Below are 22,539 nucleotides of genomic sequence, written 5' to 3'. Positions count from 1 at the left end.
GTTTTGTTATATGAAATTTAAATTTACAAATAATTGTTTTCAAGGATGTGGAATTTAATTACAACCCCTAGGTGCTGTTGAGGTTTATGATTCATTTTAAACAAATCTTCATGAAATAATGTTATTTACCTTATTTTTGACATTTGCCACACAAAAAAACTTGCATTTTCTGCCTGTGACCATGGGCTACAGGATTTAAAATATTACCTAAACAAATATGGTTTTAATTAGAAGGCACAAACTAAATTTGTTTGTCTCCTCCCCTCCCCCCCCCCGTGGATTTTCTTCCCTGTTTGAGCATATGCTTAAACTTTCTTTCTCTGCCTGAAATAGTACAGGAAAGATTGTCATACTGAGTAATGTAGCCAGACATACTACTAATTTATTTCAATGAAATGATTTCCCAGTTGCCTTCCAATTTCTCTTCTTTTGTTGATAGTAGCTTTTTTTTTTCCATTTTCATTCTTTTTAGGCTCAGTGTGTGGATATATTTGCTATCATTGGCATGAATTTCTCTGTATTAGAGTACAGTCTCCACATCTGCTCCTGGCTCTGTTAGATTGTGTAATTTTCTCTCCTATTCTCTATTGTTCTAAAATAAACCTTACAAATATTTATCAGCATTGTTTTTTGCTATTTAGTTGAAAATGGTACTAGTGCATAAGCATAAGTATTTTTTCTGTTGTTTGAATAACGCATGCACTTTGTGCATAGCCAGTGTTTCTGGTTGTACACAATAATATGCAGATTTCTGTTCATTTAATTGATTTAGTGCATAGATTATAATTTGTCACTGTATGTGATATTTTTGTCTCTGGTAAATGCATTTATATCTAGTTCTTGCAGTTACTTAGAATAGCTCAGTTGTATTGGACAAACTCAGATTGAAAGCATTTGAAAAACTGTGGCTAATGGGGAAAATTTGATGTTTGAGGGTGTATGAGTAAGACGGACAGCGTGAAATGCAAAGTTGAATAAAGTGGGCCACCAAAAGTGGCAGAATTAGCACAATGTATGACATAGTTCCATATTTCTAACCTCTCCATTTGGTTGGCTACCAATATATTAAAATGAGAAATTAATGGCTCTGTGATGCTTAAGAATTATTTCATCAGTTCATAACTTATACCAAACATGTTAAATAGAGCTACAGAAAACACTTCACATTTGAAGGGAAGTGCCAATGCCAGTATCTTTTTAGGTACTGAACAGATTTGAGGTTTGTACTGCTAAAGGTAAAATTTTAATTATTATACAGTTTAAGGATTCAAGTTCTAAATGGACAGAAACATTTTAAAGATATGTCAAGCCAAAAAATTGAGGTTTTTAGAAATATTCATGTAGGCACCTTACAATATAGCTGCAAATTAAGGATTTAAAGGAGGAGATGACAGAATCTGGTGTCAGAGAGGAATGGCAATACAATTGGATGGTGCAGTGTACCATCAGTGATAAAAATGAGAGCTGTGGGGAAGTGTTCAAATGTCAAATGCCAGATTTTAAATCTGAGGCGCTGAAGAACACTGGGTTGGTGGCACAGAATTTGATGCACTCTACTGGACAAGCAACTTCACTTGGGCAATTTGTGATTTTTTTTTTGCTAATTATAACAATTCAACTTCACTTTTACCTTAAATTGAGATACATGCATGAATAAGAAAGCAAATTGTGACTTTTATTTACTTTTTCTTTTATAGGTTTTCGCTATAATGACCTTCTGTCTCCAAGGTTCCTGAGCCTAATTGCTAATCTATCTGGCTGCATAGCCCACCGTCGAATCAATAACTGTTCCGACATCTGTTTTCATCAGAAGTACAGATCTCACGATGGAACATGCAACAATCTCCAACATCCCATGTGGGGAGCTTCTCTTACAGCCTTTGAACGCCTTCTGAAGCCTGTCTATGAAAACGGGTTTAATCTACCAAGAGGAATTAATCGAGATCGGTTTTACAATGGGTTTCCTCTCCCTCTACCTCGCCTCATTTCAACTTCACTGGTAGGCACTGAAACCATTACACCTGATGACCAATACACACACATGTTGATGCAATGGGGTCAGTTCCTTGATCATGATATTGACTTGACTGTTGCTGCACTAAGTCTTAACAGGTTTTCAGATAGTCAGCACTGTAGTTCTGTCTGCACAAATGATCCGCCGTGCTTTCCCATCTTGATTCCTCAGAATGACCCCAGAGTGCGTAATGGAGCAAGATGCATGTTTTTTGTGCGGTCTAGCCCCGTCTGTGGAAGTGGGATGACATCGTTGTTAACGCAGTCTGTGTATCCACGGGAACAGATCAATCAACTGACTTCTTATATTGATGCATCCAATGTATATGGGAGCTCAGACCAGGAAGCAGAAGAAATCCGGGACTTGGCCAGCCAACGAGGTCTCTTGAAGCAAGGGATAGCACATCGATTAGGGAAACCACTTTTACCATTTGCTACTGGTCCACCAACTGAATGCATGAGAGATGAAAATGAAAGTCCCATCCCATGCTTCTTGGCTGGGGATCATCGCTCCAATGAACATATGGGTTTAACCAGCATGCACACAGTCTGGTTTAGAGAACACAACAGAATTGCCACCGAACTCTTGAAGTTGAATCCTCATTGGGATGGTGAAACTATTTACCATGAAGCTCGTAAAATAGTTGGTGCCCAGATGCAGCATATAACCTATAGTCACTGGCTACCCAAGATCTTTGGTGACTTTGGAATGAGAATGCTTGGGGACTACAAAGGCTATGATCCTAACGTGAATGCAGGAATAGTGAATGTATTTGCTACTGCCGCCTTTAGATTTGGTCACACACTTATTAACCCTATTCTCTACCGATTGGATGATACATTTCAGCCTATTCCTCAGGGCCACCTCCCTCTTCACAAAGCGTTTTTTTCTCCATTCCGTATCGTGAATGAGGGAGGCATTGACCCATTACTGCGAGGGTTTTTTGCTGTTCCAGGAAAAATGCGGGTCCCAACAGAGCTGGTAAATACAGAATTAACAGAACGCCTTTTCTCCATGGCACATGCGGTGGCCCTGGATCTAGCTGCTATAAACATTCAAAGAGGTCGAGACCATGGGATACCACCTTACAATGATTACAGAGTGTACTGCAATCTAACCTCTGCTCAGGAATTTGAAGATCTAAAGAATGAAATTAAGAATCCACGAATTAGAGAAAAGCTCAGGAAGTAAGTGAGGTTATTATGATGGCTTGGTTACTAATGGTACTGAAATTTCTTGCATATTGGGTGAAAATTAAGATGTGGACCTACAAAGTGGTGCAGCAAGGAGAACTAGCTACCCACATTCAATTCCTAAACTCTGCTCTCTGTATGGAATTCACATGTTCTCCTTACGACGATTTAGGTTCCTCAATTTGTTTTGGCTTGCTCCCAGATCCCAAAATGTGCAGGTTGACTGTAAACTGTTCCTGGTGTGGGCAAGTGGTAGAATCTTGTGGGTGGGGGGGGGGGGAGGAGGAGTTGCTGGGAGCAAGAGGACAATGGATTGGAGTTTCTTTAGGATTAATATAGTTACACGTTGGTCAGAGCAGACTTGGTGGGCCAAAGGGCCTGTTGCCATACTGTATAACTGATTCTAATAAAGGTGTCAATACAAACGGGGGGTGCTGCTGATTTTAGTATGGAACTTTATTTGCATCTTATAAACAAAAGCATGGTGTAGCAGGACTGTGGTGTGGAGGATATTGTCACATAATAGCAGTGTAGAAGCAAGCCCACAGTAAAGGCAGCAAGGGGGAGGCAGCCTGCCAATTATTTTGGCCTGGGCATGCAAAGGCAGCAATGAAAGAGTCAGAAGCTTTCTGGAGGATTGTCAAGGAGTAACTCTAGCCTGCATGAAGTGCCTTCATAATCAGGGTTAGTTTCCCCGGGAGATACAGATGTTTTTGTGAAAATAGGCATTGCCCTTCACTGAGTGGGTCAGAGAAGAGCCTGGAGAACAAAATTCAGAATGTCTGTGTCCGGACAGCATAAAAGCAGGCAGAGTGAAGGTAGTAGGCTTCCTTCCCTGAAAGATCTTTGTAAAACAGTTGAGTTTATATTGTCTACTTTCGGCAGAATAGTATACTGCAAATAATGAGGAGTGCTTTGAGAATGTTACTGCTTCAGTTAAAGGACATTAATGATACCACATCTAGAGAATTGGTCACCTGGTATAAAAGAACTTGAATGCACTAGAATCAGTTTGGGAAGATTTACTCAACCAATAATACAAATGGACAAGTTGCCATATGAAGTTGGTTGGGCTAGGTTTATTACTGCTGAAGGCTGGAAGAGTGAGAGGGACTTGATTGAAACATTTGATAGTGAGAAATCTTGCAGCATGGATGTGTAAAGAATATTTCTTGTGGGTGAATGTTTAAAATAGATTAACTGAATTTTTGAGCAACGTTTAAAAAAATAGCTGAGGAACTCAGCGAGTCAGGCAGCATCTATGGAGAGAAACAGCAGTGGACTTTGAAGGCCAAGACCTTTCATCTGGACTGGAAAGAAAAAGGGGATATAGCCAGTATGAAAAGGGTGAGGGGAGGGTTTGAGACAAGAGTTGGAGGGCAATAGTTTGCTCCAGAAGTGTCTGATAGGCTGGTGAATGAACAGGAAAGTGTAAATGAAAGGTAGAAGTGATAAAGGGCTGAAGAATGTGGAATCTGATAGGAGAGGAGCATGGACCATGGAATAAGGAGAAGGGGAACTAAAGGGAGGGATCTAAAAGTAATAGGCCAGTCAAGAGGGCAGGTGAGGGGAAGAGGTTGATTGAGGCTGGTGGTATAAGGGAGGAATAAAGGGATAGAGGGGAGTGGTTACTGGAAATTAAAGAAGTTGTTGTTCATATCATCAGATTGAAGACTAGCAAGATGGAATAACGAGGTGCTGTTCCTCTATCTGCGCCTACCTTCAACTTAATTAGAGAAGACCATGGACAAACATATTGGTATGGGAATGGGGGGTGGAATTAAAATATTGGCCACAAGGAGATCCTGGCTATTGCGTTTAGAAATGATGGAAGTGATGGAGAAATATTGGATATATAATCTCATGGGTTAGTAAGTGAGGATTGGGTAACACTAACCCTGCTTATGTCTGGGGAATGGAATGGAGTTGAGTGCAGATGTATGGGAGAATGGGGACTTGTTTCCTGAAAATGGAGGATATTGAATCCTCTGGAGTAGAAGGCCTCATTGCAAGAGCAGACACAGTAGCATTGGAGGAACTGAGAAAAGGGAATTGTGTTCTTGAACACGATGGAGGATTAGGTGTTTTTGAAATAATGGGAGATGATGGGTTTGTAGAAGATGTTAATGGATAATCTGTCTCCCATGCTGGAAGCAGAGAGGTCAAGTAGGGAGAGAGAGGTGTCCCTGCAAGTTATTTTTCCTCTGAAAGTCTTTGGATCTCTCTTTCTCAGTAGAGGATTGAAGCCAAGAATTCTGAATATTTTTCAGGTGGATGTATTTAAACAAGGAGGTGAAAGGTTACCACAGGTAAATGAGTGTGATGTTGAGCTCACATGACTATTAAATAATAGAGAAGGCTTAATGAATCAAGTAACCTGGTGTTACTAAATTGTATGTTTATATGACAACTTCAAATGTTCCAAACTCTCCCTCAACAAAGGTTAATATGCTGAAAACACTAATAATGTAAGGAAGCAACATCTTTGGAGGAAATTAATATTTTCAGAATTGCAGATCTATTGTTAATGCTATGTGAAACCTTTCTCTTCCCTCCTTTTGAATTCTATAGTTTATATGGTACACCGTTGAACATAGACTTATTCCCTGCTTTAATGGTGGAAGACCTGATACCCGGAACCAGGCTGGGACCAACTCTTTTGTGTTTGTTATCTACTCAGTTTAAACGCCTTCGAGATGGTGACAGGTAATTAACAGTCTCTATTGTAATTATTTGTTTATTTCCTTTGAGAAACTGCTCCAACATTATAAACTCAAACTCACTGGTATACAATCCAGCTGCAGTAGGTAAAAATAAAGTTTATGGGCCAGAAGACCATTGCTTTCAAAGCTCGTCTACACTGCTACAACAGTCAGATGAGTTAAAGATTAGCTAGGATTCTTAGTCTTTACAACTTTCCAGAGTTATTTGTTTGAGTTTGAGCATACATGTTGAGCACAAAATCTTATTTCATTCCACTGAAGGTACCTACTGCATTGTTGTTCCTGATTGAACCACCTTGCCCAGAGTGTAAAGGTAAACTGATACTTGGTGAACAGGATTGGCTTTATCTCTCATCTGTTGATCATCAGCAGGCTTCTAGGTGCACACTGCTTGAACTCGTTTGAATGAAGTAATTGAAAGGTACAATGGTACCCCAGCAAGAAAAAAGTACCATGAGAAAAATAGGAAAACAAGGAGTAAAATGAATACTTTTTGTCATGTTTCATGTAATTACTTTTTTTTCTATTCATCCAGTTATTATATTTTAATTAATCCCATATGCTGTATATTTAAATGAGAGGAGAAAAATATAATTAAAGAAGTGGCTGTACCTAGAGCTGACTGCTGTGATGAAAACTCTTCCTCACAAGAAAATAAGAAACAGCAGCAGGAGTTGTTCTGCTCTCTTGTTGATTGATATTACGGCAGATCTGATCATTAGCTCTCTGTTTCCCAGACTGAGCTCCATAGAGATAGCATACAGATCAAAAATCTCTCTGATTCTTCTATATTCATTACAGAGTAGAAAATTCCGAAGATTTTCAATACTCTGAGAGAAGATATTCTTTCTCTTTTCAGAAATAAATGATTAACCCCTTATCCTAAATTTCTGCTTTCTGCATCTACTTTGTCAAGTTGTCCCTGAGAAACTAATAAATCACAATAAGATCAAAGCATATTGCTCTAAACTTGACTGATTCACATTATTCTGAAGACAGTTGCCAGTGCTTGGAATCTATCTAGTGAACCTTCTTTGCAACTATGTTCTTAACTACGGTATTCCTTTGTAGGTGATGTAATTTACCTTAGAGTCTATTTGGTCCTATGGTCACTGAAGATGAAACTCCATTTATACCAAATTTTAAATCCAGCATTTTATTGGATTGAAATTTAACTTTCACTGGTGGAGTGTCTCCATTAAGTTAACCTTGTAGATCCCTGTATTTTCTTTTGATTCCGTCAATGAAATCATTCCTTCCTACCAATAATACATCCTGAGGCTTCCTTTTCAAGTTTCATTCATCCAGTGTCCTTTGTGCTTTACAGTCTTCTCCCTGCTGGTGATTTTTTTCTTACCCAAGATATCCTGTGTACCTTCCTCCTTGTTATCTTTGTTTGCCTTAAACAAACTTGTCAAGTTTAGTTTTTGCTCTCTCCCATAATGTTTTTAGTTTCTGTTTACTCAATGGTTACTTTATTTCCAGCCACCCCTTGAAAGTGATTAGAAGTGCATTCTGTCCATAAGGAACCCTGCAGAAATGAAAGCAGTGCCTCACAATTTATGTAATTTGTTGAACCTCTGCATGTGAAGTTGCTATATTAAAAGCATGAAAGTGACATTTTGATGGAAATTTTGTCAAAAAGGTTTGTGAAAAATTAGCATTAGACAGGAGAATGAGGTGAAAGGGAAAATAAGATCGAATGATGGAGCAGACTCATTAGGTTGGATGGCCTAATTTGGCTCCTATGTCTTTTGGTCTAAATGAGAACCTTTTTAAAATGTAAAATACAGTGAATTACTGCCTTATTTGATTTTAAATTGTAGAGATGTATTTGCTGACCAGTCATATTAAGTAAATGTGCTTCTGTGAAATGAACAAAAGTAATGTGTAGTCCAAAGGCAAATATAATAAACTAATAAAAATTGAAGTGGTTTCAAAGGACTTTGATTGTGTTTAACATTATTATATGTACTCAAACAGGTTCTGGTATACAAATCCTGGGGTGTTCACTCCTGCTCAGCTGACACAGATTAAGCAGACTTCCCTTACCCGAGTGCTGTGTGACAATGGAGACAACATCACTAAAATCCAGGCTGATGTGTTCAGAGTGTCAGAATATCCTCATGGTTATCAGAATTGTGCTGATATACCAAAAATTGACTTGAGGATGTGGCAAGACTGTTGTGAAGGTTTGTATTTATATAATGAGCATGCATTGAATGATGAGTGAAATCTTAAACATTTTGAAGTAATTTTGCTTGGTATTATTTATTTCTAAGGGATATAACATAATTCCTGGATACCAAGATTGTTCTTCAGCAAAACATGAAACAAGTATTAACATTTCTTTTGTAAAAGTTTGAGCTGTTGTGCTATTAGGTTGAAATTATGAGAATTTAAAAGCACTTGTAGATAGATAATATATTTATGTAATTCACTTCTGCCATCCTGTGTAAAGGAATGGCTTTTACTTGATGCCAAAAAGAACAAGGTGTCTTTTTTAAATGTTGCTTTATTAATCTATTCCAGAATAGCATAACACAGTGCCTGGTAACATAACCAAAAGCATAGTTTAAATTCAGAGAAATAGATCAAAAGTTGGAGGGTTTTTGGGAGGGTACATGAGAAATTAAAGGCAAGCTGGCATCAAAATATAGCATTTGACCTATGAACATAAAAAGCATTCATAGCAGAAGTGCCATTTGAGCTCTTAATCTTGTTTTGCAAATTAACAAGATCATCTTTTCCAGTGCATCTTATTGCACAAACCATATATTTTTGATTTCAGCTAGTATGAAATGGTGTCAAGGAATCAGTGGGATAAACAAATGGAATTTAGTCTATTATGTGAGCAATGGCATTTCAGGTAACTTAGTGTTTATATAACGTGAGGGGGATCTGACATGGGCACTGCTAAAGATACTATTCCTTTAAGAAGGAAAAGGTGTTTGTTCATTGTATAAAAATCAATGCTTGGGAAATGGATGAGAGTGTGGAGGTGGCAGAAGGGGAGTTGGTAGTCTGACCTGGACATCTACGTTATTTTTAATAGTCTAGGATAGTAATCCAAGGTGATGTGAATTTTCAGGCTAATCCAATTTTTCATTTGCTTTTCCAAATGACAAAACTGCTATTCATCATCAGCAACTTGCATTTAAATTGTACTTTTAAGGCAGAAAGTTATTCTGAAGCACTTTATAAGGGCAAGTAGAAAAATAAACAGCCATTGAAATGATGAAACAGCAATAATTTTAATGTAGTAAAACCTTCTAAGCAAGCTCCACATTATCAGAGAAAATTTGGCACCAAGCCATTCAGAGCGATGTCAGAAGATAGTTGAAATCTAGGTTGTAAAGCTGAACTGAAGATGGAGAGAAAGTATCTGAGTTAGGACTTTGATAATCAAAGGCATGTCTGGTAATGGTGTGGAATTAGAAGTGGTGATACGCACGAGACCAGAATTGGAAGACTGCACAGATCTCGAGACGATTGTAGAGCTGAAAGAAGCTATGGAAGTGAGAAGGCAAGGTAAAGAGAACATAAGAAATAGGAGCAGGAGTAAGCTATCTGGCCCATCAAGCCTGCTATGCCATTCAATAAGATCATGGCTGATCTGATCATGCACTCATCTCCATCTACATGCCTTTTCCCCATAACCCTTAATTTGCCTACTATGCAAAAATTTATCCAACCTTGTCTTAAATACATTTACTGTAGTAACATCCACTATTTCATTGGACAGAAAATACCACAGATTCACAACTCTTTGGGAAATGCAGTTTCTCCTCCATCCTAAATTTATTCCTCCAGAACTTGGGGCTATGTCCCCTAGTTCTAGTCTCACCTACTAGCAGAAACAACTTAACTGCCTCTATCTTGCCTATCCCTTTCATAATTTTATATGTTTCTATAAGATCTCCTCTCATCCTTCTGAATTCCAGTGAGTACAGTCCCAGGGGACTCAATCTCTCCTTATAATCTAACTCCTTCATCTCTGGAAACAACTTGGTGAATCACCTCTGCACCGCCTCCAAAGCAAATTCTGACATGCCTCAGATATTCCTCTGTTTACTGCCTGTGCCACTGTAATGTTATTATTTGGTAGCTTATAGATAACTCCCACCAGTGATTTTTTTTCTCTCTCTTTACTATTCCTTATCTCTACCCAGCTGGATTCAACATTCTGCTACTTAGATCTTATATTGTCTCTCACTTTCGCCCTGATCTCATCCTTAATTAAGAGCGCTTCTCACCTCCTTTATCTTCCTGCCTATCTTTCCATATTACCTGATATCCTTGGATATTTAATTACCAATCCTCTCCACCCTGCAACCACATTTTTGTAAAGGCCACTAAATCATACCACTTTCTGCTGATCTGTGCCTCAAATTCACTGACCTTGTTACAAATACGACGGGCATTCAGATAAAGTGCGCTTACACTCATTGTGTCTTTAAAATCTAGTAATCTTTGTCTCTTACACACTTAACTTTTCTGCACTCCACCCTTACTTCTCTCTTTTTAACTTTTGCTTTTATTTTATCTTTGCCACAGTTTTTTACTTTATGCATACTTCTCCAATTTGTTGAACCCACTCTGCTGCTATTTAGTTTAAAGCTCTATCCAGAAGCTTACTTATATGATTCGCCAGGATCCAGGTCCATCACCATTCGGATGGAGTCCATCCCAATGGAACAGCTCCCTCCTTCTGCAAATCTGGTGCCAGTTTCCAATGAATTCAACTCCCTTTCTCCTACACCAATCCTTGAGCCATTCATTTAACTTTCTAATCTTCTTAACCCTGTGCTAATTTGCATGTGGCTCAGGTAGTAATCCAGAGATTACCATCTTTTTTGGTTCTGCTTTTTAATTTAGTCCCTATCTGCTGAAATTCCCTCAACAGAACCTCTTTTCTCATTCTACCTATGTCATTGATTACCCATGTGGACCACAACAACTGGATCTTGACAGCAAGGATGACGATTTTAAAATGGATGAATTGTTAGATGCTGAACTGGTGGCTGCTATAGGTCAGCAATGGCAAGAGTAATGGGCTTGGCATGAGTTCAAGTACCAACTAAGTTTTGAGATTTGAGGTGATTTTCAGGTGGGTCATGAAGGAGATACAGAAAAAAAATGGAGCTAGAAATCCAGAGCAGGAAGCAAGATAGCTGAAGCTATAACTGCTATTTGGGGTTAGTGGGAATTATCTGAGATTGTAGGAATTTAAATTAATGAAGCAAAAATTGTTATGCATAAAAAAAAGAAGCATATGGGATTCTAGAAATTCTGGAGTCCCTCACCGGGCCAGTCAGCAGACTTAGTATTTCCGATTGATGCCTTTTCATGGGTTGTCACATGTTTTTGTTTTCATTATTAATATCAGAATGAAAGGACACAATTTTTTTATATCATTTTCTGCTTTACCTTTCCTGTTCCATTTCATGTTCTAAGTACAGCAAATCCTTCATCTGCATTCAACATTATTGTATATATCCTTTATTTCCGGACAACTAGAAAATTTTCCAGCTCAAAACTGGTTTTAACATTTATCAAATATAAACAGATTTTTGGGATCAGTTTAGACTGTTACTGCAGCTACTTTTAATGCTATAATCAAGATAACAAATATTCACTTTGGATCGCTACCAAAAGTGTGGCATCTTCCAACCCAATTAACATGTTAAACAGATAACTCAGAAATGAATGCTCAAGGTTTTGCCCTTTTTCTAGCTTGCTTTTTCATGTCTCACTTTAATTTTGTAATATCCCATTTATTGAAATATGTGGAAAGTTAGCTCATTGAAATTCTTATTTCATACATCTTCAAAATGGTCCTATTTCTTCCTTGTGTGGTAACTATCACTTCCGTTCATTTGATTCAACATTTTCTACACATGAACACTGAGGTGATATTTTCCAGTAGTGTAGTTGTGTAAGTGTTCATGCTTTGTCAACCTTTTGTAATCTAGTCAGTTTCTGACAGCAAAGTGAAGACAAGATAATTTTGCATTATTTCATGTGAAGTTGCGAGCATATTGGAATGATTTGCATTCAGGCTGCCTAGGTTGGACATTGTCTAGACTTATGTACTGAGAAACTGAAGCTGGTACTTCTGTTTGTATTCACTGGATCAGACGGAGCCAATATTCTTGCCTGAAATTGCAGCTGTGTTAAATTTAAAGTACAGCCAAAAGTGATTTTTTTTTGCTTTGTAATCTATGGTAAATTCAATTTCAATTGGCACAAAATGGTCAGATCTTCAAGTTAAAGCTTTTTTTGAGGTACTTGAGTTTTTGTTTGCGGAGCAGTTGTCTTTGAATTGAGATCCATTACCCCTCTTAATAGGAATCTGGGCCAAAAGTTGTAATGGGGGTGGGTGGGGAGGGGTGATGACAGGTAGCTTCAGTATAGTTATTTGTATTTTTGAGGAAACAGTTGTCATTGGATGGACTGATAATCAAAGGGGCAGCAGTATGTTTCGTAAACCTGAAATTTCTGTGAACAAAAATAAATTAAGCAATTTTCAGTGGCATGCCTGATTTCATGTGTTTGAATGAAACAAGGGGTGAGATCATTTAACTGACAGTGGATTACTGATGGAACCTGGTAGACCAATCAGCTGTATAACTTTTTTTTCTTGGTGGTGTCTTCACCAACTAATCTATACACAATAAATCTGAGGACTCTATGTCAGATATTTGCACAAACTGCCTGGGTACAGTTTTAGATATAGACATTAGAAGGAACAAATAATGTTTTAAAACCCAACTAGGCTACCATTTTGGATGGATATCAGTGTGGCTTCAGCTGTTTTTGGCAATTTTAAGTAAATTAATTTGAACCGGATTACTATTTTTAGCAAAGGTATGAGATATGTATATGTTGCTTTGAAGTCTTCTGTTTTTCAAATTTCAGTGTATCAAACTGGGAGCTTTGTACTACTGCTTGCAAGCTTTGAACATGAAGCAAAGTTCTTTCCTCTTTTTTTAAAAAAACAAAGCAATTATTCTTGTCCTCTAAAAAGGACTTTTGAGAGAGTTAAAATGTCTTTAATGTGACGAGGGTAAAAGATAAGCCATTCATACAGGGGGCTGAATGGCCATCACCTACTTTTACATTCTTTGTTCTAAGGTGCAGCCTATTGGAAAATCAGTAGCTTTTGAAAGCTGGAAAATGCTAGTGGTTAATTTGTGTGCTGTGAAGTTGTGCCATTTAAGGGGAAAATTGTGGTCCAAAATCCAGATCTGTCCTGTTTTGTGAATAGCATTTAAACTCATTTGCAGTTCAGTAAGAACAGACAAGGCCATTCTTGAACTAGTTTGGTTCCTTGCCTCACACAAACTAGTACTCAATGTGCTCAAGTAACAGCTGAGTTGATGTGAACACTTCTGTACATGTTAGGATTTAAAACCACTACCTCCCAATGTGGAAGCAAGACAGCTGGCACTGATACAAGTCTGAAATTTTTATTATTGTAGTGTTAAGCCTGCAGAGCTAAAGCACACTTTAAAAAAAAATGTTAACAGTTTACTTTGCTTGTTCCATGGAATGGTAGTTGGTGTGATGCCAATCATTTCTCCTGCTTATGAAGGTCAATGCAGGTTGTTTTAATGTTGATGGGGATCGATAGAAATGCTTTGATTATGATGGTGCTTTTGCCATTGGATGACAGCATCACTGATGGGTAAGGAATTAAATTTCATTTCATATGAATTAGATAGATTGAGAGTTTGTTCTTGTTTGAGGCATTTAGCTTTGTTTATCATTGCAGTTAAAAGATCCTTGCCTGCTTTTGGTTGTAATTTTTAATTAAGTTCCAAAAAGCTCTGCCACCCAGGCATTTAACTGACAGCCCCACTGACCAAGGGGTCCGGACCATTTGCTGATCAAGCTCATTTTGGAAAGGAACAATTATATCCTTTAGTATTTGACCCATTTACTCATCCAAATATGACAGGCTTCTGTATAAATTATAAATAGGTACTGTGGCAGTTTGACTGCATGGTGTCACTAGCTCTACTACACTGTCCCAATGCGTTCTATGCCAATAAATATCATCATGACTCTTCACCTTTAGTTATTGAATCACACGCCATTTAAGTGATACTCCCATCCATTTCCCCAAAGTTCTGGGATTGTCAATCCTGAGCTCTCAACACCATAAAGCAGTTACTTACAGGAATTTGTGCATGGATATTCTATTTGCCTGGATTTGTCCAGTGAGGGAATTGTTTGGTATGCTCTTTACTAACAAAAGATGCAGTTGTGGGTGGGTGCACAGAAGGCTTCGCAAAAGAGAGAGAAAGTTTGAGGAGCAGACAATTGTCCCTGAGGAATCAGCAGCAGCAGAAAACTTCAACTCCCTGGGTCTTCTGTGATATAAAGAAACAAGAACTCTGGCATGGAGCTTCACTATCCAGGCCTAATCCTCATTTGGCCACTTGCCTTATAAGCAGTGGAAGGAAGTTCCAGTCCTGACCCGGCAACCAACAAACTTCCATTAAGCAACATAGTTCCAGCATGACTAGACTCTTATTTATTGGGGATTCCATGAGCCTTTCTTGGATTTGAGACTTGGGATACTTTTAATTCCTTATTGCGGTCTATTTTTCGGTTGGAGCAATATAAAATCTCTATTTTCTTTTTATTTTGCACAGAGCATTTTTTATTTTGTGTTTATGTAATTCTGTGACATGCACTTGAAGTTTGTTGACCGTTGTCTAGTTATGATCTGGCACCTCTGGGGTAAGGCTGGCAGACGTTTCTAATGGTTGCTGTGGAAACTTCATTCTTTTTCTCAAAATGGTTCTTTAGAATAGGGTTGTTTATTGAGACTGGGTTTTCAGATTTGCCATCTTTATTCTGATTGCTGAAAGCAGAAATACAGTGTATATCTGTGTTAGTGCTGAAAGGGAAATGTGTATGAACTGCTTCAGTATATTCATTGCACTGACATTGACAGACTCGTAGACAAGGCTTTATAGTAACAAGTGTAAATTAGAACTTGATATGAATCATCAAGCTGTTCATTTGCCTTGCTTAAAATAAAAGTTTTGGAACGTTGCAAACAGTAGTTATTTGTAAATAGGAGTATTGAAGTGAAAGTTTGTAGAGAGTACAGGCGTTCAAGCATATCCCCATGACACAATTAGAGCTTGCTTTAATTATAATTAAGTGCCTTCATGTTGTGGTCTCTTGTCGGAGATAGCAGCAATGTCCAAAATCCCAAATTAAATCCTTAAGAATAATCGTTGCATTTCTAGTGTCATAGAAAAGTATAGCACAGAAAGTCCATCTAGTCCATTTAAGCTTCCTAGTCCCATCAAGCTACACCCAGACCATGGCCATCCATACCTCTCCTATCCATATACCTATCCAAACTTTACTTAAACATTGAAATTGAGCTGGCATGCAACATGAGACCATAAGATAGGAGCGAAATGAGGCCATTTGGCCCATCAAGCCTGCTCCACCATTTCATCATGGCTGATCCAATTTTTCTCTGAGCCCCAATCTCCTGCCTGCTCCCCTTATCCCTTCATGCCCTGACCAATCAGGAATCTATCAACGTCTGCCTTACATGAGACTTGGCCTCCACAGCTGCCTGTAACAAAGGCTTCCAAAGATTCACAACCTTCTGGCTAAAGAAATTCCTCCTCATCTCCTTCCTAAAAACCCCTCTATTCTGAGGCTGTGTTCTCTGGTCTTGGACTCTTCCACCATAGGAAACATCCTCTCCTCATCATTTCTGTCAAGGCCTTTCACTATTCGATAGGCTTCATTGAGCTTACCTCTCACTCTTCTGAGTTCTATTGAATACAGGCCCAGAGCTATAAGACACTCTACATATGACAAGCCATTCAATCCTGGAATACTTTTCGTCAACCTCCTTTGAACCTTCTCCAGTTTCAGCACATCCTTTCTAAGATAAGGGGTGCAAACCTGCTCACAATACTCCAAGTGAGACTTCACCAGTGCTTTATAAAGTTTCAGCAATACATCCTTGCTTTTATATTCTAGTCTTCTTGAAATGAATGCTAATATAGCATTTGCCTTCCTCACCACAGACTCAACCTGCAAATTAACCTTTTGGAAATCCTGCACAAGGACTCCCAAATCCCTTTGCATCTCGGTTTCTCATATTTTCTCTCCATTTAGAAAATAGTCAACCCCATCATTTCTTCTACCAATGCGCATGCCTATACACTTCCTGACACTATACTTCATCTGCCATTTCTTTGCCCATTCTCCTAATCTGTCTAAGTCCTTCTGTAGCCTCTCTACTTCCTTAAAACTGCCTGCCCCTCCACCCATCTTCATATTGTCTGCAAGCTTTGCAACAAAACAAAACCATCATGTGTTATGTACTCATTTGGCAGACCTGTGTGAGCTACAGTACATCTTCTCATGCTGCTGATTGCTGATTAGCTATTGCTCAAAATTGCTCTGGATAGTTTTAACTTAAACATTGTTGTGGTCATTTTCATAGTATTTATGTGTGTGTGTGTTTGTTTTTTCCCTGTTGCTTGATGATGCAAGAAACACTATTGTTTATGGTGCAGAGGCATACTTTTCATGAATAACATCTCATTTTAGTATTCTGTGAAAGGGTGACATCTCTTTCCTTCTCTCAACTTGAACAGTGAATAGCTCTGTGACGCAGCAATGTGAATGCATACCTTTTACCAAGTGGTGGTGTGAAATGGTAATGTATAATGGATCTAGGTATTTAAACATGCTTAAATTTGAAGTACAGACACAATAACACATTCCCCCATTGAGTTCTGGGTCACTGGGGACGCTCAGGATATTGTGAGGGACTCAGCAATAGGAATGCTATTGGATGTCAAGGGTAGGTAGTTAGATTGGGGGGGGGTGAATCTGAAATAAAAAAACAAAACTTGTAGGAAAAATATCAGCAAACCTGAGAACATCTATGGAAACAGAAATAGTTAGTGCTTTAGGTTTGGGGCACTCATCAGAACTGAGAAAGGTCTCTGTTTGTCTGGTAGAGGAGGGTGATGGATGAATAATAGTGCAGTCAAAATAAGATGAGCTTCTTTATTTGCATGGTGTGTGGCTAATGTTATATAGTTTGTAATCTTGTACTGTCAGACTGTACACCAAAAGCATGAATGGTGTGCACAAATGACCAGTATGCAAGGAAAGGAAGAAAGAATGAGTTATTTAAAACTGGATGTTTCAAGTCCTAAACATTGCAGTATACCCAAGTAGAAGATGAATTATTGTTCTGTTAATCTGTCTTGAACTTTGTTGCTGCAGTATTGAATGCCATAGAAAGAGAGGGAGTAGGATGGTGAATTAAAATAGCTGGCAACCAGAAGCCTTGGGTCGTCCTGTGGACTAAATGTGGGTAGTCAATATAGCAGTCACCCAAGCTCTTTGGTTTCTCCGTTCTAAAGGAACCTATGTTGTGCAGTACACCAGGTGCAGTACACTAGATTGGGGAACCATAAGTGAATCTTTACGTTGTTTTGGTCCCTGGAGGGTGAGAAGAATGGAAAGTTGATTAGATTCCCTCTGTTTGAAGACTGTTGGTACCTGGCAACTTTGTGGCGCAAATTTTACTTGCAAATTATCAGCCCGTGCCTCAGTGTTTAGATCTTGCTGCATTTGTTGAGGATTTGCAATTGAAAATTACAAGATGAGCTGCTATACTTCACCTCACTTGTTCCAAAAGTACCTCAAAGTGTCGTCGACAGTTAACTGAACTCTGACAAATCATTCCTTAATCACACTTTATTGACTTGTGAGCAAGAAGCGCGTAGCACCTTTCGCTACATTGCTCTGAGGTTTGAATAAAACAATTCCATTCTTACATAGAAATTGACCGTTTGTTGATTCAATAGAAATTTCCACCATGTCTGAATCCCATCATTTGCATATTTAAGTAGTAATCGTAAAAAAACAATTAAATCTATATGTTAAAGGCTAATAATACTTGAGAATTAGTAAAATAATCCAATAGTATGTGTTGCTCTTGAATCCCTCGTTTGTATCTCTCTTTTGTCTTGGTGTGCTGGGTGACCTTGAGTCCTAGTCTTCAACAGCAAAACTGTACACGAAGTCAGGTTTTCAAGGGCTGTGTTCAGCGTGGGTGAATGCACTATGTCTGCAGATTCTCTGTCAGCTTATCATTTTAACTGTTGCTTTAGTGAACTTCTACACAGAGAAAAGCTAATACAAAGGTTCTGTTCTGTTACCACACCATTTTAACCCTTGCTTTGCTGGAATTTCCACTTCAACACCTTATGGGAACTTTTCGAATTTGGTTAACACCAACAACTATTACTACAATCATTTCAATAGCACAAATCCTTTTAAGATTTACTGAAATTCACAGATATGCTTATAGTAAGCAACACTTCTTAGGAAGGACCCAATGGAGTTCAGAAACACGGAAAATATTGAAAAAGATCCATAGATATTTGTCAGCAAGAATAAGATGAAAACTGGACTATTGTCTTCCCAGTGTATATAACGAATAAACTCTTCTCAGGCTTCCAGTCGGCTACAGGTTCAATGACAGATTCCGCCATCCAAACATCAGTTATAATCAATATTTGTACCCAACTGGAAGCCTAGAAGAGTTTATTTGTATTGAAAATATTGTTTAGTGCTGTAATTTCATTATTTCAGGCAAGAGTAATGCTGTCAGAAGTAATGAAATCACTGTTTCCTCATAAATTCTGCGCCATGATGGGAACTTTGTAGCTAAGAAAAAATGGGGAAATACGACAGTTATTAACGAGCCCTCAACACGTCAGAACGTTCAGAGACTGGCTGCACTCTTCTGTCCACGCTTAGTGCCATTGAAAACTCAATGTTTATCATTTTAAGCTACAATTTAACCTTGAGGTTTATCTATACTAAGATTTTATTTCTAATCTCAAACCCAATGATTTAAATGCACTGGTGGCTTCAAAGGAAAATGCATCAACTATTAAACAAAATCATTTCAACACAAGAGGTTCTGCAGATGCTGGAAATCTAAAGCAACATACTGTACACAAAATGCTGGAGGAACTCAGCAGGTCAGGCAGCATCGATAGAAGTGAATAAACAGTGGATATTTCAGGCTAAAACCTTTTGTCAGGATTGGAAAGGAAGCAGTGAGGAAGCCAGAATAAGTTGTGGGGGGTGGGGAGGGGAAGGAATACAAGATAGAAAGTGATAGGTGCAGGCAGGTGGGTTGGGGAGAAGGGAAGCTGGGTGGTGATAGATTGAAAACATAAAGGACTGGAGAAGAGGAATGTGATAGGAGAGGAGAATTGACCATGGGAGGAAGGGAAAGAGGGGCACTAGGAGGATGTGATAGGTACATAAGGTGAAAAGAAGTAAGAGGAGCCAAAGTGAGGAATGGAGCATGTTCATTGAACATGTTACATTAATATTAACACTTAAACATGTTTTTTCTGAGCCTGATATGTGTCAACATTTCTTCCACCCCACTACTTCCTTCCCCCTCCCTGTTTCCTATTTTCACTTCCTCTGTCTACTTGTAACATATGAGTACTTGACAGAAACAGACCCCAGCATGTTCATTAAGGAGGCCCTGAAGGGCCACTGATTTACCTAAAATAGTTACTTATTTCCATTCAGTTTCTAATAAGTTTAAAATATTTCGGAAAGCTGATTTTGTTCAAACCCAGCAAGTCACACATGCCAGAAAATGTTGGCCATCGTCTTTAAACTGTCCCTAGTGCATGGAAGTTGCACATTGCCAAAAGCACTTTACCACACCCACGTGTTCAGACCTGCACGTTCCCTGGTGATCTGTCTGTAAAGCCACATGAAAACCATGCCAGCTCCTGTATCCGGTTGAGTCCAGCTTGCGGGTGAGACTACAAAAGCTCTGCAGCGGTTTCTACCAAACTCATAATCACCTGTTGGCTTTGAAAGTTGAATCAATTTAACTCTGATCCAAAGAAATTTGTCAGCAAGCGTTCGGCACGGACTAGAAGGGCCGAGATGGCCTGTTTCAGTGCTGTAATTGTTATATGGTTATAAGAAACAAGATGAAAACTAGACTATCAGTACTGAACTACAGGAAGTCACTGTTGGCAGCATTTGCTTAAAAAAAGGTGAATTTTTAGTGAAGTTTTATGTAAAGGCAGAAATCAGTATTAAAAGGAGATGATAAAACAGGTAAATGGACTTGGGAGCTCAAATAGTGAGGCAGTCTGTGTTTTGGTGTATTATAGCTACGAACAGATAAAGCATTTAAAAGTCCTTTAGAGTCAGAAGTAGTTCTGTCATCACACTATGTCCATGCCAACCATTATATTTTAACCGAAGCCTACTTCTTACCTGTGACCCTCTGTGCCTTGCCAATCGAAGTGCTTTGTTTAGATGCTTGAATGTTAGAAGTATCTGACTCTACCACTGTCATAAGCAACTTTCCGGCTTCCATGCACTATGTAGAAAAAAATCTCCCTCTGATTCCCTCTGAACCTCTTACGCCTTGTTATGGGGGGAGAAATAGATATTATCTGTCAATTATACTTCATGGTCTTTGTATTCCTAATTTTTATATAATTTCCTACACTTTATATTGCTCGGTGTTTTCTTCCATTTCCAGTGAGCTATACCTATCATATTCTTACATTTTATTTTACTGTAACCCTCCAATATCCCTTGATATCCAAAGTTCTCACGTCTAACAACCCTTGTCCTTTGCCCTTCCAGGAACTTGTCCGAACTCTTACTGTTCTCACTTTCAAAAGGTTCCCACTTGTATGCTATCCAATCCTCAAGCAGCTGCTGCCAGTCATTATTGAAATTGCCATTTCCCCCAATTTAGAACCCTAGCTTCCAGACCATCCTTATCTCTTTGCATAACAACCTTGAAATTGCAGAATTATTAAGGCAGTCAATGGTAGGGAAGCTATTGGATAGGATACTGAAGAAAAGGCATTTGACCAGCGCTCTGATGGTTGGTTGATTCAAAACATCAACATGCTTGATATCTAGGGTGAACAGTTAGTTTAGCTTCAGAACTAGCTTGCCTGTACAAGACAGAGAGCAGGAATGGAAAGCTGTTATTCTGCCTAGATGTCCACGAGGGTCGCTGCTGAATCCTGTTGTTTATGATACATAGATGCATGGATTAGCAAGTTTGTGGGTGACAGCAAGACTGATACTGTTGTGGACAGTGTAGCGGGCTATCAATTCGTACAGCATGATATAGATCAGTTACAGATATGGCAAGGGAAGCGTCAGATGAAATTAGTGGAACGATGTAAAAGACCATAAAAGCTATTCAGCCATCGAGTCTGCTCTGCCATTCCATGATGGCTGATTTATTATCCTCAGCCCTATTCTCCTGCCTTCTCCCTATGACCTTTCACACTCTGACTGATCAAGAACTATCAACTTCCACTTTAAATATACCCAATGAATTGGCCACCACAGCCATCGGTGGTAATAGGTGCCACATATTCATTATCTTCTGGCTCAATGAATTTCTCCTCATCTCCATTCTAAATGGACATCTCTCTATTCTGAGGCTATGCCCTTTGGCCCTAGTCTCCCCATAATATAGGAAACATCTTCTCCACATCCACTCTGTCTCTTGGACTTTCAATACTCTATAGGTTTCAATGAGGTTCTCCACCACCACCCCCCCTCCCCAATTCTTCTAAACTTCAAGTGCAGACCTAGAACCATCAAATTCTTCCCATACATTAAACATTTCATCCTCAGAATAACTCGTGATCCTTCTCTAGACCCCCTACAGTGCCAGCACATCCTTTCTTAGATAAGGTGCCCAAAATTGCTCACAATAGTCCGTGCAGTCTGACTAATGCCTTATAAAGCCTCAGCATTACATCATTCCTTTTTATATTCCAGTCCCCTCAAAATGAATGTTAACATTGCATTTACCTGCCTTACTACCAACTCAACTTTCAAGTTAACTTTCAGTGAATCCTGCAGAAGAACTCCCATGACCCTTTGCACCTCTGATTTTTGAATTTTCTTCCCATTTAGAAAATAGTTTGTCTTTATTCCTTCTTCCAAAGTGTGTGACCATACACTTCCCTATACTATATTCCATCTGCCACTTCTCCACTCATTCTCCCAAGTCCTTCTGCAGACCCTTGCTTCCTCAACACCACTTGCCCCTCCGTCTATCTTCGCATCATTCACAAACATAGCCACAAAGCCACCAATTCCATCATCCAAATCATTGGCATGTAAAGCAGAAAGAAGTGGTCCCAACACCAATCCCTGTGGAATAACTCTAGTCACTAGCAACCAACCAGAAAAGGCCCCTTTATTCCCATTCATTGCCTTTTTTCAGTCAGTCAATCTTCTATCCATGCTAGTATCTTTCCTGTAATGCCATGTGTTTTTATCTTGTGCGGCACCTTGTCAAAGGCCTTTTAGAGATCCAGTAAACAACGTTCACGAACACTTTTATCTATCCTGATTGTGGGCAAAATTACCCTGTAAGGAAACCATGTTGACCCTAGCCTGTTTTTATCATGTGCCTCCAAGTACCCCAAATCCTCATCCTAAATATTAGACTCCAACATCTTCTCAATCACTGATGCCAGGCTAACATGCCAGTAATTTCCTT

The 22,539-nt window shown here is 38.9% G+C and overlaps 1 protein-coding gene across 2 annotated transcripts in view; it reads left to right on the top strand.

The window, feature by feature from the left end:
- Positions 1-22,539, top strand: part of LOC140193948 (peroxidasin homolog) — a 291,164-nt gene that overhangs the window by 247,085 nt on the left and 21,540 nt on the right. For both annotated transcript variants that reach the window (XM_072251154.1, XM_072251153.1), the window contains 3 exons: positions 1,698-3,201; positions 5,779-5,913; positions 7,914-8,122. In XM_072251154.1, the coding sequence (XP_072107255.1) occupies positions 1,698-3,201; positions 5,779-5,913; positions 7,914-8,122 (1,848 nt within the window). The remainder of the gene's footprint in view (positions 1-1,697; positions 3,202-5,778; positions 5,914-7,913; positions 8,123-22,539) is intronic.

The sequence above is a fragment of the Mobula birostris genome, chromosome 2 (genome assembly GCF_030028105.1).
Source record: "Mobula birostris isolate sMobBir1 chromosome 2, sMobBir1.hap1, whole genome shotgun sequence".
Lineage (NCBI taxonomy): Eukaryota > Metazoa > Chordata > Chondrichthyes > Myliobatiformes > Myliobatidae > Mobula > Mobula birostris.
This window is presented reverse-complemented; position numbering and strand designations above follow the sequence as displayed.